This window comes from Tiliqua scincoides, chromosome 2 (assembly GCF_035046505.1).
Source record: "Tiliqua scincoides isolate rTilSci1 chromosome 2, rTilSci1.hap2, whole genome shotgun sequence".
Classification (NCBI taxonomy): domain Eukaryota; kingdom Metazoa; phylum Chordata; class Lepidosauria; order Squamata; family Scincidae; genus Tiliqua; species Tiliqua scincoides.
Window position 1 is genome coordinate 153,084,647 of NC_089822.1, and position 16,939 is coordinate 153,101,585.

Genomic DNA, 16,939 nt, shown 5'->3' on the forward strand with positions numbered 1-16,939 from the left:
TCAAAAATCCTATCCGTCTTGGACTGTTTCTCCTTTAGTAATAGAAAGTGACGTTTGTTCTCTGATCCCATTAAAATCAGCTTCACAGCACGCATAAAAGATGCAACAGATCCCAGTGGATCCATTAATTCTTTTTCGTAGGCAATTTAAAGGATGTAATAAACATTGGGGGAAAATTGCAAATTAATTATCTAATGCATTAGTCATAGACCAGATCAGATGGAAAGCTCTTCAGCCTCTCCAGACTGAGAGCAAAGTCCAAAGTCTAGCTGAAATGCAGCTGTCACTACCCACTCTGCCAAAGATCTCCAGCAGCTCATAGATCGTTTTAGCAAGGCCTGCCAAGATTTTGGACTGACGATCAGCCTGAAGAAAACACAGGTCATGGTTCAGGATGTGGACTCACCTCCCTGCATTACAATCTCTGCACATGAACTGGAGGTTGTCCATGACTTTGTGTACCTTGGCTCAACAATCTCCGACACTCTTTCTCTCGATACCGAGCTAAACAAACGCATCGGTAAAGCAGCTACCACGTTTTCCAGACTCAGAAAGAGAGTCTGGTCCAACAAGAAGCTGACGGAACATACCAAGATCCAGGTTTACAGAGCTTGCATCCTGAGTACACTTCTGTACTGCAGCAAGTCATGGACTCTTCGCTCACAACAGGAGAGGAAACTGAATGCTTTCCACATGCGCTGCCTCCGACGCATTCTCAGCATCACCTGGCAGGACAAAGTTCCAAACAACACAGTCCTGGAATGTGCTGAAATCCCTAGCATGTATGCACTGCTGAAACAGAGGCGCCTGCGTTGACTCGGTCATGTCGTGAGAATGGATGATGGCCGGATCCCAAAGGATCTCCTCTATGGAGAACTCGTGCAAGGAAAGCACCCTACAGGTAGACCACAGCTGTGATACAAGGACATCTGCAAGAGGGATCTGAAGGCCTTAGGAGTGGACCTCAACAAGTGGGAAACCCTGGCCTCTGAGTGGCCCGCTTGGAGGCAGGCTGTGCAGCATGGCCTTTCCCAGTTTGAAGAGACACTTGGCCAACAGTCTGAGGCAGAGGCAAAGAAGGAAGGCCCATAGCCAGGGAGACAGACCAGGGACAGACTGCACTTGCTCCCAGTGTGCAAGGGATTGTCACTCCCGAATCGGCCTTTTCAGCCACACTAGACGCTGTTCCAGAACCACCATTCAGAGCGCAATACCATAGTCTTTCGGGACTGAAGGTTGCTAACGCTAGTCATAGCACAACTATTGATAGCATAATACTGAATAATGATTGTATGTACGGCTGTTCAACATCAGCAAAAGTTCTCAAAGCAGTTTATATAGCAAAAGGAGTGTGAATATGGTTTCCTTTTCCTATCCCAGAAGGCTTGCAAACTAAACAATCACACACAAAAGCAGCACCAGCAAATGATCACTGGGAGGAACATTGTACTGGAGTGAATAGGAACAATTGCTATCCACTTGTAATATGTCAAAGAGCTACCATGTTATAAGGTGCCTCTTTGTCCTTTTAGCAGCTCTTCCACCAGTTGAACATTGGAGAAGAAAATGTGGGAAAGGATGCTCGTGTATAAAATGTGATACAAGAAGATTTTGGTTTGAGTCAAAACAACTCACCAATTTATTGGGTGTCCCTATATCTAATGTTGGAACAGAATGAATTTCCAAGAAAATACAAAATGGGGAAGTCCTGAGGATTATCGGATATACAGCTGAGTGTCACTTTGCGACACTCTGACCAGTGACGGGCCGCATATGTGTTGCTGCCACTGGTCCCTGCACACACACCCCAAACCTCCGAAGCTGAGGGGAGCTCTGCTCCCCTCACCTCCGGAGGCTTTTCTGAGCCTCACAGAGGCAGTGTGCGACTGTGCGCTGTTGCTGTGAGGCTCAGAATGCCCAAATCGCACGAGCGACACAACACATCTCTTGTGCAATTCGGGCATTATGAGCCTCACAGCGACAGTGCACAGTTGTAGGCTGCCTCTGCAAGGCTCAGAAAAGACTCCAGGGGTGAGGGGAGCACAGCTTCTCCTTGTCTTCAGAGGCTTTGTATAGTGTCAAGTCTTGCTTGACAACAGGGGTGCATCCCTGTTGCTAAGCGATGCACAACTGTATTCATAGTGCAAAGTAGAATCTCTCTGTTGAAAAGCTTGTGATATGATGTTTGAATTTTCTTTATGCCTCAGTTTGCTTTTACGTTTCTAATTGTGAAATTTTATTCTAATTTAAACTATTATATTTAAAAAAAACACGTTTGGAAAGACGCAGGTTTTACTTTTTAAATACATGCCAATAGGAAAGGATCAAGGCCCAGCTCACTTGTATTCTGCACAAACTATATATTTGTGCACTCTTCACAAGTGTTGCTGTGTGTTGTTGCGTATTTTGTATTCTGCTATTGAAAGAAACTTCGCTTCAGAAAACAGTGATGGCTTAGGACTGCAGTTTTCAAACTCCCAGGGAGTTTGAAAGCCGCAGTAAGTTTTTGCAGGGGCAGGAAGGAGGCGGCGGGGGGAAGGGGAGCCCTGCGCAGCTGTCCGCAGGGCTCCCTGATGCTTCACAAGTGAAAGTGGTGCAAATGAGCTCTGCTTCTGGGTTAGCAGAAGCAGAGTGTGATCACTCCACTTGTCAAGCTTCAGGGAGCCCTGCGGACAGCCGCATAGGGCTCCCTGCACCCCCAGGAGGCTGCAGGAGGCTCTGGTAAGTGTACCCAAGCCCCTGCAGCCCCCCTGAGCGGCGCGATCCTGAGGATTATGCCGCTGCTTCATTCCTGCCTCCTGGCTGCCCCCACCCCTTAAGGGGAAACAGGCCAGGGCCCACAGGCTGGGGCGTCACGACGCCCCAGTGTGAAAAGCCCTGGCTTAGGAGGTTCCAGTTGGTTAAGACAATATCAGAACTGTAAGATTTCTCTAAAGGTTTTTAGAGAGCTTCAGAGTCTGTAGCTAGACTGGCAAAGCCAGCCATGGTCTCCTTAGATATCAACTGGGCTTTTCATAATGGCAGCAAGCAAGACAGGCCTGCCTAGTTTCTGTAATTACTTTTCATTTTTATTTTCACAAATCCAACTTCAGAAGGTATGGCTGAAAAATATTAGGGGGAATAAGGCCTGATTTACTTGAAATTAACAGTCCAATCCTACTGACATTCTCCCACACCAATTTTTGGTCCAAGTGGATCTGGCCCGGAAAGGGGATGGGATATGGTGCACGCTAACACCACCAATTTCGCCCCCCCTTCTGAGACCCAATCTGCCCACTCTCTGCCCCATTCCACCGTCTCCTTGCCCTCCCCATCCTCTGCTGCTTGGCATTGAGTTTACCTACTCTGATGCACACTGGTTCCTGTGCTAGTGCTAATGGGACGACTTAGGCCTTCCCACCGATGCTTCTAACTACAACGCTGTCACAATGTGCTTTACAGCATGTTTGTAAGTGTGCTGGTGAAGCCCTTGTTCTGCCAGCGAAGAGGCACAATAAGTTATGGTGTGATTGTCCATATTTAAATTGGCTTTGTTGTCAGCATAGAGGCTTGATATTCTTGAGATGCAAAGTATTGACAAATGCATATTGATGGTTTCCTACTCCAATCACACACAAATGAGACAGTGCCATTCTCCTCCGTGCATTTGTGGGCATGTACTTACTTTCCATAGCTGATCACAGGCATTCTAGCTCTTCCTGTGGTTTCCTCTAACCCTAGGGTTTCTCTTTTGCTCCAGGCTAACCTCTTTCCTGCTGCTGTTGTACACTTTGGTTCTGAAAAGCACAGTGGTGAGTAGCCTTTCTTTCTTGTTTCTGCCCCTAAGTGATTGCACCACTGCTGCATGAGCATCAACGTTTATGTATCCCTGGCTTTAGTCAGTATTAGCAGTTAGCATGTTAGAGGGGTAGAATAGGAAATAAGTGAACTGCTGATAGATTCTATTGTCTAATCTATAAGCCCTGAACTATCAGCTTCACATTTATCCAGATTAGTAGTTGGTCATAGTGAAAATTGTTTGTAAGCAGAACATTCTTTCTGTTTTAAGGTAAAATGAATTTGAATCACACTTCTGTTTATTGGTGCCATTTGAATACAGACCAAAAAATTTTCTCTTCATGCTTGGGGAGAGGGAGATAAGGCTTGTTTTCAAGTAGAGATGTGGGGTCATTAAGAATGGTATCGAGACTCAAACTTCAAATATTATATTGTTCCTATATAATCTGGCAAAGCCACATTTGGAATACAACTCCAGATTCAGTTCAGGGTACAGTTCTGGTCTCCACACCTCAAGAAGGATATTGTAGAACTTGAAAAAGTGCACAAGAGGGCAACCATATGATCATAGGGCACCTTTTCAGGTAAGGTTACATCATTTGTAGTTTTGTTAAGCTTGGAAAGAAGACTATTAAATGGGGGCATGATTGGGACTTACAAAATTATACATGGTATGGGGAGAGAGTGGAGACAGAAGTTTTTCTCCCTCTAACAATTACTAGAACTAGGGGTCATTCAATTAAACAAATTGGCAAGTGATCTAGGATGAACAAAACAAGGTGATACTTCACACAGTATGTAATTAGTCTGTGGAATTAGTTGCCACAAAACATCACTAGCTTGGATGGCTTTAAAATGGGATTGAACAAATTATTGAAGGACATTTCTATTAGTGGCTACTAATCATGAGGGCTGTGCACTACCTTTAGATTCAAAGGCAACATGCTTCTGGATACTGGTTACAGGAGAGCAACAGTGAGAGAGGGATATAACTTTCTCTGATGCTTTGACTTTCCAGAGGCAGGTCGACCTCAGAACAATATTCCCTATAAGGGGTCTGCACTGCTGGACGGATCCCTTTGTTTGCTTCATGGTGGGGTGGGGCCATTTGGCGATACAGCATTGTTGACTTTTGGTTCAGCCAAGCTCTGAACTGCATGGAGTTTGGCTTCGAACTACATGGCCATGTGGCTGCACAGCTTAGGGGGATCAATTCATCAGGCACATTAAACACTAACACTTCACAATTGCTTCAAGGCATGATTCACTGCAAGTGGAGGACAAGTGTTTTATCTATAAAATACAGGAGAACTAACCACAATAGCTGAGTGGGATTTAACAGAATTTGTTTGCAGGAGAGATCAGAGTAGAACTGTGATGCTGTCTGCAGATAACTCTCTTAGAAGTCTCTCTTAATGGTGTAGTTTATTAGGAAATGGTCAGTAGTATTAAATCATATAGAGCAGTGTTTCTCAAACTTTTAGCACCAGGACCTACTTTTTAGAATGAAAATCTGTCAGGACCCAACGGAAGTGATGTTATGACCAGAAGTGACATCATCAAGCGGGAAAATTTTTTATGTCCTATGCTGCAATCCTACCCACACTTACCCGAGAGTAAGCCTCATTGACGTTGTTCAAAGCATATACATAGTAGCCTATTAAAAGTACAGATCTGTAACATTTCCCCAAATGCAGTCACATACTATGGTAGCATCAAGTCTAATATATTAAAAATAAAATACTGAAGTAAATGGGGACCCATCTGAAATTGGCTTGGAACTCACCTAGTGGGGCCCGACCTACAGTTTGAGAAACACTGCTCTAGAAAGAAATGATAAAAGATACACACAGGATGAGACACCATCTCTGCTTGTCTGGCAGTCCTGTTTTTGTTAATGTTATAACTTTCCATTAGTTTGTTTGATTTTCTCTGTAAACCACTTTGTGAACTTTCCGTTGAAAAGCAGTATATAAATACTGTTAATAATAATAACAACAATAATAACAACTTTCACTTGAACAATCTATAGAGTTGGATATAAGACAGAGGAGTGTTCTTTAGGGTACATATCAGAAGTTTAGATGAGTGTGTCACAGGTTTGGAGAAGAGGGCTGAGGGGCTTAGTCTGGCTTAAGAGTCATTAGTTTCATATAAAAATGGAGACAAAATAAAAATAAAAGGCGCATCATGGGACTTCATTGCTTTGAAGCAGTGTGGTGCAGGAGAAGAATTGTTTATTCGCGAATGTGAACTGTGTGTGTTACAGATCACTATCTGAGGCCAGACCTGCTGGAATCTGCTGTGGCTCCTTCTGAAGCTGACCTCTTAGTAGCTAGGTAAGCAGACATTGTGAATAATGCTTTTTTTAACATGGAGCTGATGGTCAGCTCTCTCAGTGGTGAGTTTGAAAGCAGGTGACAAATCCCATCTGAATGAAGAGGCAACCTCATATTACCAAATCATGAAGAGTTTTGCTAACAAGCAACCCCTAAGCCAGGGGTGTCAAATTCATTTCATACCATGGGCCAAATAGCTGGTGCCTGCTGAGGGCCAGAAGTGAGGGCCATTAAGCAGATGATGGCCGGAAATAATTACTTTGTTCTAATGTAGGAATGTATTAGCTGCACATGATAGAAAATATGCAAATCTTTATCATATTTTCAAAATATGGGAGAACCAAATTATCATGTGGGCCGCCCTTTCAGCTACACTTCTTCTGCAGGGGGATCACTTCGCATCTCAGCAGTTGAGAGGTGCATTATGAAATGACACCTTGGCAGAAGCAGTGGTGTCGCTAGCGGAGTGCAGGGGGTGCGGACTGCACCGGGTGACACTCCAGGGGGGTGATGCGCCCGGGGGGGGTGACTGGCTAACATCGCGCCTTTCGGAGCTAGCCCATCATGCCATTCACTGTTGGATGTGGCATGTCCAGCGGAACGCAATGCAAAAAAAAGAATTGAAATAGCTCTTTTCATTCAAAAGTTATGGCCAAAAAACCGTAAAGAAAAAATGAATGGATCCCTATGGAAAGTGAAAGTGAGCCATATTTCGTGTTTACTCGTGAGTAGGTGCACTTGCTATAGTCCATCGGAAAAAGCAGGCTGAGAGGACTCCAACAACATCAGAATGGTCCTGATCCAATGAATGCAGCCCCCAAAAACACCCAAGAAGGAGGTCCCTGCCTCCCAGCTGCCCTATTGAGCTCTATGGAAAGCAAAGCAGCCTCATGGTCACGTTTACCTGCGAGTAGGCAGACTAGCCTTGGCTGATGGTCAGGCCAGGCAAAGGGGAATGTGAGGACACCAGAATGGTCCTGATCCGTTGGAGCTGCTCCAGAAGGCAGCTCCAGAAGGTAGCCTCCCCCCCCCTCCACTAAAACGGACCAAAAAGAGGCTTCAACTGGTAAGGGGAAGTTTTCTATTTTGCGCTTGAAAAGCCAGGTGTGTCTTTGTATTGATATACCTTAAATAGAAGAACTTTAAACTGGGCACTGGGGAGGGCTGAAAATCTCACTGATACTTTTTTGGGGGGGTTGTTATTGCAGGCAGTCTACAGAGTAAGCTCCATTGGCCACTATGGGACTTACTTCTGAGTAGACATGCATAGGATTGGGCTCACAGGCTGCAATCCTACCCGCACTTTCCTGAGAGTAAGCCCCATTGACCACAGTGGGACTTACTTCAGAGTAGACATGCATAGGAGTGGGCTCTGAGGCTGCAATCCTACCCACACTTTCCTGAGAGTAATCCCCATTAACCACAATAGGACTTACTTCAGAGTAGATTCACTTGGTGGTACAGGGCTGCCTCCCCCTTATTTAATTATTTCTTTCATTTTAATTTAATTATTTAGAATTATTTATTTTAATTTGCTTGATGATGTCACTTCTGGCTATGACATCACTTCCAATGGGTCCTGGACAGATTGTCATTCTAAAAAGTGGGTCCCAGTGCTAAAAGTTTGAGAACTGCTGCAATAAGGTGTTAGTAAGTTGACACGGGGTGTGCGTGTGAGACACTCTACAAGTTTTCAAAATCACTAAAATCAGAATTTGGAGGAATAAGACCATCATGTTATATATCAATCAATGTGTAATTTCATGCAGAATGCATTGAAACAAACCACATTGAAATATCTGTGTTCTAACAAAAGGTACAGCCAAAAAACCAGTGAGGGTGGGGCGATCACCATGCCCACCACCTGGGGCGTTGCCCCGCCCACTGCATGGGGTGATGCGCAGGCCTTCCGCACAGGGTGATGCTAATTCTCATGACGCCGCTGGGCAGAAGCAACACTGCTGAAAGGGCAACCCATGTGATAATTGCACTCTCCCTCAGCAGCCTCTCCCTTTCTCACCCCTTTTGATCTGCCCCTTCCCATGTAGCATTCCTTGTCTTCTGAGGCCTCCTTCTGTCTTTCCCTCCTAGAGCTTCAGTAGAAGCAGCATTGCTGCAAGTGTGGCGCTGGGAGAGCTTGATTATCCCATGGGCAGGATAAAGAACTTCTGTGGGCTGGATATGGCCCATGAGCCTTGTATGTTTGACACCCCTGTTCCTAGGCCTTTGATTTTTGCAATAGAATTCAAAATGTAAAGCAACCAGGAGCGTAGGTCTAACATATGGAGACCAGTATGGACATCTAATTTTTGTCTTCCAGATCTTTGCCCAAATCAACAACTCATCCTACTCAACCAAGTTTAGAACCCGTTCTTGCTTCCCCACCAGAGCCAAATGAGGCTACTGAGAGTGTAGTGGTGAGGCGCTCAGAAACAGCACCAGCTCTTGCAGTACCACAGTCAGAAGCAAGGAGGACTCCATCTGGAAAAGTGCCGAAGTGGCTGAAGCTGCCAGGTATAATGCTAAATGTTGCAGGGAGATGCATTCTCTCATGGGCCTTCCTTAGGAAAGAAGGATTTTTGTGGGAGTCTGGTGCACACATGGGTTTCAGACCCAAGTTTTGCAAAGGCATGTGAAGTGTAAAGCATTGTTGACCACCATGTGACTCTAAGATCACAGAAAAATTGTTTTTACTTTAAGTTTTGTGGGATGACTTTTTTTTTTTAATTTCTTTCTCTGAGGAACTGGAAGTGGGATAATGTTGGAAAAAATAACTGCCAAAATGTTAAGAGAAAAAAATTCCCTGAAGGCTCTGGGAATAGATTTTGCTTTGATGTAGTATCTGAATATCATTAGTAGGGGCTGGGAAGTAACTTTGTGAAAGCAGATCAACTTTGCTTTCCCTTGCACCATACCCATAGGCCTTTCCCATTACCCATTTCTGAAACGATACATACATTTGTCCTTGTTTTGAAATGTAGCTCTGTGTAGAGCAACCATTTTCAACTACTGTGCCATGGCACACTGGTGTGCCACAGGAGTTTGAGGGAGGATCATTTATTAATAGGGCCATTGGGAGATGTGAGCCCTCCACCAACAGCACAGTGTGCCTTGTCAATTGTCAAAAGACTGATGGTGTGCCTTGACCATTTTAGTACCTTGTCAGTGTGTTGTGAAACAACAAGGTTGAAAATCACTGGTGTATAGTCTCTTATCCAGCAATACCCTGTAATATTCAGACATGCTATCAAGATTTAAGTTTGGGCATACATATTGTTGGAAATTAAGAACATAAGAATAGCTCTGCTAGATCAGGCCAAAGGCCCATCTAGATCATCATCCAGTTTCCCACAATGTCTAACAAGCTGCCCCAGGAAGCCCACAAGCAGGAGAGATTATTTCTCTCCTTCCGTTATCCCCTGCAACTAGTATTCAGAGGCATACTGTCAGTGAATCTGGAGGTAGCACATAACCAGCTGCATAGCTGACTGGCATGCCGCCTTGGGGCACACTAGTCAGCCTGGCACCCCAGAAGTAATTGCAGTGACATCACTACAATTACTTCTGGTGCAGTCGGAGCGAAGCCAGGCACTTCTTTGGAAGCTCTGACCAACCGTACCGAGTGAGGCTGCAAGGACAGGCAAGAAAATCTGCCCACCTCTACAGTCATTCGCAGCATGGTTGCGTGCTACTCGGAACAAAGCTGGCCACTTCTGTGGGCGGCCTCACTTCAAGCAGCTCAGCTGCAAGTGAGGGTGGGCAGGACTGCAGTGACTGGAGCACCATGGCGGGGGTGGCATTGCTGCCCTTGGGAGAGTGCCGCCTGGGGTCCTATGACCCCTGTGATTCCCCCTCAGCTACACATCTGTGCATAGCCACCAGCCACCATTGATAGACCTTTGTACTCCATGAATATGTCCCTTTCCATGTTAAAACCTTTCAAGCTGGTGACCATCACTACATCTTGTGGCAATGAGGAAGTCTTGCCCTAATGAGGAGAATAAAAAGGAACATAAACTGTGGCAAAAGAAATGTAAGAAGGTGATATGGGAGGCCAAGAGAGACTATGAGGAACGCATGGCCAGCAACATTAAGGGGAATAATAAAAGCTTCTTCAAATATGTTAGAAGCAGGAAACCCGCCAGAGAAGCGGTTGGCCCTCTGGATGGTGAGGGAGGGAAAGGGGAGATAAAAGGAGACTTAGAGATGGCAGAGAAATTAAATGAGTTCTTTGCATCTGTCTTCACGGCGGAAGACCTCGGGCAGATACCGCTGCCCGAACGGCCCCTCCTAACCGAGGAGTTAAGTCAGATAGAGGTTAAAAGAGAAGATGTTTCAGACCTCATTGATAAATTAAAGATCAATAAGTCACCGGGCCCTGATGGCATCCACCCAAGGATTATTAAGGAATTGAAGAATGAAGTTGCAGATCTCTTGACTAAGTTATGCAACTTGTCCCTCAAAACGGCCACGGTGCCAGAAGATTGGAGGATAGCAAATGTCACGCCTATTTTTAAAAAGGGAAAGAGGGGGGACCCGGGAAACTATAGGCCGGTCAGCCTAACATCCATACCGGGTAAGATGGTGGAATGCCTCATCAAAGATAGGATCTCAAAACACATAGACGAACAGGCCTTGCTGAGGGAGAGTCAGCATGGCTTCTGTAAGGGTAAGTCTTGCCTCACGAACCTTATAGAATTCTTTGAAAAGGTCAACAGGCATGTGGATGTGGGAGAACCCGTGGACATTATATATCTGGACTTTCTGAAGGCGTTTGACACGGTCCCTCACCAAAGGCTACTGAAAAAACTCCACAGTCAGGGAATTAGAGGACAGGTCCTCTCGTGGATTGAGAACTGGTTGGAGGCCAGGAAGCAGAGAGTGGGTGTCAATGGGCAATTTTCACAATGGAGAGAGGTGAAAAGCGGTGTGCCCCAAGGATCTGTCCTGGGACCGGTGCTTTTCAACCTCTTCATAAATGACCTGGAGACAGGGTTGGGCAGTGAAGTGGCTAAGTTTGCAGACGACACCAAACTTTTCCGAGTGGTAAAGACCAGAAGTGATTGTGAGGAGCTCCAGAAGGATCTCTCCAGACTGGCAGAATGGGCAGCAAAATGGCAGATGCGCTTCAATGTCAGTAAGTGTAAAGTCATGCACATTGGGGCAAAAAATCAAAACTTTAGATATAGGCTGATGGGTTCTGAGCTGTCTGTGACAGATCAGGAGAGAGATCTTGGGGTGGTGGTGGACAGGTCGATGAAAGTGTTGACCCAATGTGCGGCGGCAGTGAAGAAGGCCAATTCTATGCTTGGGATCATTAGGAAGGGTATTGAGAACAAAACGGCTAGTATTATAATGCCGTTGTACAAATCTATGGTAAGGCCACACCTGGAGTATTGTGTCCAGTTCTGGTTGCCGCATCTCAAAAAAGACATAGTTGAAATGGAAAAGGTGCAAAAGAGAGCGACTAAGATGATTACGGGGCTGGGGCACCTTCCTTATGAGGAAAGGCTACGGCGTTTGGCCTCTTCAGCCTAGAAAAGAGACGCTTGAGGGGGGACATGATTGAGACATACAAAATTATGCAGGGGATGGACAGAGTGGATAGGGAGATGCTCTTTACACTCTCACATAATACCAGAACCAGGGGACATCCACTAAAATTGAGTGTTGGGCGGGTTAGGACAGACAAAAGAAAATATTTCTTTACTCAGCGTGTGGTCGGTCTGTGGAACACCTTGCCACAGGATGTGGTGCTGGCGTCTACCCTAGACGCCTTTAAAAGGGGATTGGACAAGTTTCTGGAGGAAAAATCCATTATGGGGTACAAGCCATGATGTGTATGCGCAACCTCCAGGATGAGGTCTCTTGTTATCTGGTGTGCTCCCTGGGGCATTTGGTGGGCCGCTGTGAGATACAGGAAGCTGGACTAGATGGGCCTATGGCCTGATCCAGTGGGGCTGTTCTTATGTTCTTATGTTCTAATGAATTCCACAGGCTAATGATGCACTATTTGAAGAAGTAAATTGGGGAGGCTCTTGGAAGCTGGGCAGTGTGAAAGCTCCACCATAGCAGAGATGGTTGCAGAGGTTATCATTCTTGACTTGTGTTTGCATTTCAGGTGGAAAGAGATGAAAGGCATGCAGTACCTATCTTTGGAGAGCTACCGCCTGGCTGAGAGGCAACAGGCTCATGTGCACCATTTCCTTTCCGTGAGCTGTATGTAGGACAGAGAGATGCATAACCCAACAAATTGACTTTTACAGAATAAAATTGCAATTCACCACTTTCTGTTGCCAATTCTGCTGTGTTAGAAATGAGTGAGAGAAGTCCTCTCTGTAGTGTTATGTTCTGATTGTGAATTTAGGCATTTGGGTAAAGCAGAAAGAGGTCCCTTGCTTACTGAATTTTCAAATAACACTTGGAAAATAGGCACAAAAATTTGTGAAACTCACTTGCTGCTTTTGTGTAGGTGCTGGAATGTTCAGGCCTTGTCCCTGATTATACAGAAGAGGTGCTTAAAGATCTGCTGGTTAAACTTTGGATTGGGGCCCTGTTCACATAGGGCTGCGGTTTTCAAACTCTCTGGGAGTTTGAAACCTGCAGTAAGTCTTTGTGGGGGCGGAGGGGGAGGCAGCAAGGGCAGAGGGTAGGCAGCAACCCAATCCCCAGGATCGCATCGCTCAGGGGGCTGCAGGGACTGGGGCGTACCCTGCAGTCCCTGCAGCAGCCTTCCCTGGGTGCGGGGAGCCCTGCGCGAGCGCCTGCAGGGCTCCCCAGGTCAGGGAAAGTGAGAGTGGAGAGATCACGCGCTGCCTCCACTAAACCGGAAGCAGAGCGCGATCTCTCCACTCTCACTTTCCCTGACCTGGGGAGCCCTGCAGAAGGTTGCGCAGTGCTCCCCGCACCCCTGGAAGGCTGCAGGAGGCAAGCCCCTGCAGCCCCTGAGCGGTGTGATCCTGGGGATCACGCCACTGCCTCCTCCCTGCCTCTTGGCTGCCCCCACCCCTTAAGGGGAAAGAGACCAGGGCCCTCAGGCTGGGGCATCGTGACGCCCCAGTTTGAATACCACTGACATAGGGTGATGTGAAACTTGTTTGGTGGATTATCACCTCCATGTAATATAAATTTGTTGCTGCTGCCTATGTTGGAGGTTTGCTTCTCATAGCCGGGGGCTTTATGCCTGACAGGTCCTGAATGCTCTTATTTGCGGACATTACTGATACTGGCTGCAAGATGTCTTCTTCAGGTTTTATAACATGTTGATAGATCTAGATGGAGAATCACTTAGGACCTGGGACTACTTAGTGAGGCTGAAGTTCTTCAGAACATTTTATTTCACAGTGAGAAAAGTTGAATCCCTGCCATATTGCTGCAAACAGTTCAAAATAATGGCAAATATGATGTCATTTCAAGTCTTCATTATGTTTTTTAAAGACTTCTAAAGTGCCAGTTAGAGGTAAGTAAAAATAGTGTACTTCATGGCTGTCATTAATGTAACTCTGCCTAGCTGAGGCACATATAGAGGCATGAATGTGAGGACTATGGCAGCGACATTTCTGTACTTAAGGCCCATAATGAGATTTTGGGTGTGCTGTGATATTTCATTCCTCCCTGAAATTTCTCTTCTCTTTTTTGGATAGAGACTTGCCTGGTGAATTCATACTGCTGCTTTTTGGTTTCTATGCTGGCTTGATTTGCTTCATAATCCTGGACTTACTTTATGTAAATTCTGAGGTGTGTTTTCAGCATCCTCTCATTCTTCTAGCAACTTTTTCAGATCCAGGTTTTTATTTGTCAGATGTGATTTCTTCTGTATGCCATATTCCACTTACCAATAGGTTTCCAGTGGCTTCAGCATATGGAAAAATACCTACAATTTCTTCCATTTCTTCCCTCTGAGCCTTTATTTGGACCATCAGCATTTTCTTTCTCATTTTGCCCTCCTCTGATCCTGGAGCAGTCTCAGAAAGCCTGGTTTTCTGACATCCTCCATGGTAGCCAATATGGCATCCACTGGATCCACATGCTAGTCAGTTTTTGGCCAGTAGGAATGCATAGTGATGTATAATTCCATATTTCTGCCTGTCATTTTTTTTCCTGGACTGCCTTTTATAGTCTGCATCTATTGTGATAGGAATAAATATCTCTTTTTTTCTACTCTTCTACCTCTTCATTAGCCAACTTTAGCTGATTCAGGAGGTGACTGTAACTATCCTGGATACTTGAAGGACTTGTCTTGGTCAGCTTGATGCACTGTAACCTATCTCAGCTTGTTAAGTTCATTTTTTTTGTTTTTATTCTTAGATTTCAATTTTTGATTCTTCAGACTTTTGTGCACTAGGTCGGTATCAGGGTCTAATTCAACTTTAGTCATTATTTTCATTACCTGAGATTTTTTGCCATCGTTTTCTTCTCTGCCTGAGCTTGACATTTTTTAAATGCCCTGTTCATGTACCCACACTCACTTTTGCAGCTTTAGGAAGACAGTCATATCCATGGCTAAGTCAACCTACGGGATGGTGGCCCTGATACTCTTCACTCACAACGGTTCTGTGTGCAAACCACATTTCATTTCCACATTGTCTGTTTCCACTCTGCTTCCCACTAGACTGATGTCTTAAGGGTGAGGTCTCCCCAGGGTCCTTTCCATGCCCCAGCCCAGAAGGCCAGGCCAGGTCCAAGTTTGTGTGAGCTCCCAGACAAGAGGCAGCTGACCTCGCTTCCCCTTTATACACAGCCTGCCATGGAACTTCCCTATCCTACATCCAACAAACCAGCAGTAACAGCTGCTGTTCCTTGGCCTGCTTGCCATCACCAGTCAGGTAAGCAGTGGCTGCTGTTGCTTCTCTTTTCCACCAATGCCTGCTTGCTCATCTGCCCTCTCCCTCTGGGTATAAGCTGCAGTAAATGAGAAGAAACAGAAGCTGTTGCCTGCTGCCATCCCACTGTGACATTTGAGTACAGAGGCTGAATAGGAAGTAATAGCACACTACCACTGCCTAGCAGCAGTTTCAGAGGGTCCACTGCTCTGTCAGGTGCCTTACCATGCCACCCACTACTATTGGGTCTTCCAGAAACTTGCCAAGATAGCATTGAGCCTTCCCCATATCAATAGCAGGCCTCTGACCTTATTCCCAAACCAGCTCTTGGGTGAAATGTAATTGAAGAGGGGCTTCAGGGTGAAACCATCACTAGCTTCTTAGCACAAATTGTTTATGGTCAAAATTACACTGGTATCAGACCTCTGATGTTTGCTGCTCATTAATGAAAACATTTTTCATTTTTATTTTATTATCACTATATAACAATGTATTACTAAACAGAAACAAACATGTTTTTCTAATTGAAAACCTTTACAATGATTGTTCCAATATGCAGCAAAGGGCTTCTATTCACTTCAAGTTCTGTTTCCATTTGGAATCTTATCAATCCACTTAGCTTATTGATTTTAGCTAAGGATGGTGTTTTCTTTAGCAATTTCATGATACACAGCAAACCATTAGATTTCCAGTGTTTCACGTTTAGCATTTACAGTCATTTGCACATTTTCAGTTGGGTGCCATAGCTTAGGTACATTATGGGAGTAGTTGTTTTTTAAATTAAGCTATCACACCTTCATCTAGGTTGTTATAAAAACAATTGTTTTCTGCCAGATTCACTAATAAAAGGACTTCTACATATGCGTAAAAGTGGCATTCTTCACGTACACTGAATTGTTATGTTCTATTAAGTTTTTGCAATATACCATCTGCACATAATATTATATTGTACTTTTCTGAAAGAGTAATGATTTAATAGAATGAATCATACATGCAGTATTTTTCATCTTGATTTATAATAATTGAATGAGATATATTTTCTTTTCAACATGGCTTCCTTTAAAATAATATCCAGAATCATTTATTTTTGACATAATTATTTGTTATCACAGTGACTTCCTTTAACTTTTCCCCATCATACTCAGTTTCTTAATTTATATTTCACTTCTAAGTACCCGTATGTTGTTGTTTTTTCCTAGTTTGTCAGGAAATGTCAAACCTACACATGCTGATAGAAAGGGAGATGCTGGTCCTCAGTTTAGCACATGCTTTAGTTTGTTATACCAACACAAGATGAAACACAATATGAAATTCTTATACCAAGAATTTCACCCTTTTGACTAGAGCAGGGGTGCCCAAACCCCGGCCCTGGGGCCACATGCGGCCCTCGAGGCCTCTCAATGCGGCCCTCAGAAAGCCCCCAGTCTCCAATGAGCCTCTGGCCCTCCAGAGATTTGTTGGAGCCCGTACTGGCCCGACGCAATTGCTCGCAGCATGAGGGCGACTGTTTGACCTCTCACATGAGCTATGAGATGAGGGCTCCCTCCACTTCTTGCTGTTTCACGTCTGTGATGCAGTAGCAGCAGCAGCAAAGGAAAGGCCAGCCTTGCTTTGTGCAAGGCCTTTTATAGGCCTTGAGCTATTGTAAGACCTTCATTCATTCATATAAGTTCATCTTTAATATATTCATTTATGTACACTTATGTAAATTTATTCAAATTTTAAATGTAAATTAATTCTTTTTTTTCTCCCGGCCCCTGACACAGTGTTAGAGAACTGATGTGGCCCTCTGGCCAAAAACTTTGGACACCCCTGGACTAGAGCCTTGTTTTCATTTGACCTTCAGGGCCACTGCATGCATTACAGCAGAAGGAAGGTATAGGGGATCCTTGTTACATGATTCCCTATATTTAAGTTCTCAACTTTTTGAGGACCTGGACATTACAATTCTCTGCACTTTTGTCCTGCATGCTCTTTTGTCTTCTTCTTCCTGCAAGCTTT

General features: G+C 44.9%; 1 protein-coding gene across 1 annotated transcript in view; it reads left to right on the forward strand.

The window, feature by feature from the left end:
* ASPSCR1 (ASPSCR1 tether for SLC2A4, UBX domain containing) overlaps positions 1-12,402 on the forward strand; it is a 105,532-nt gene extending 93,130 nt beyond the window's left edge. The window contains exons 13-16 of the mRNA XM_066615323.1: positions 3,740-3,791; positions 6,047-6,116; positions 8,437-8,630; positions 12,238-12,402. Of these exons, the coding sequence (XP_066471420.1) occupies positions 3,740-3,791; positions 6,047-6,116; positions 8,437-8,630; positions 12,238-12,251 (330 nt within the window). The 3' untranslated portion in view covers positions 12,252-12,402. The remainder of the gene's footprint in view (positions 1-3,739; positions 3,792-6,046; positions 6,117-8,436; positions 8,631-12,237) is intronic.
* The last annotated feature ends 4,537 nt before the right edge of the window (positions 12,403-16,939 follow it).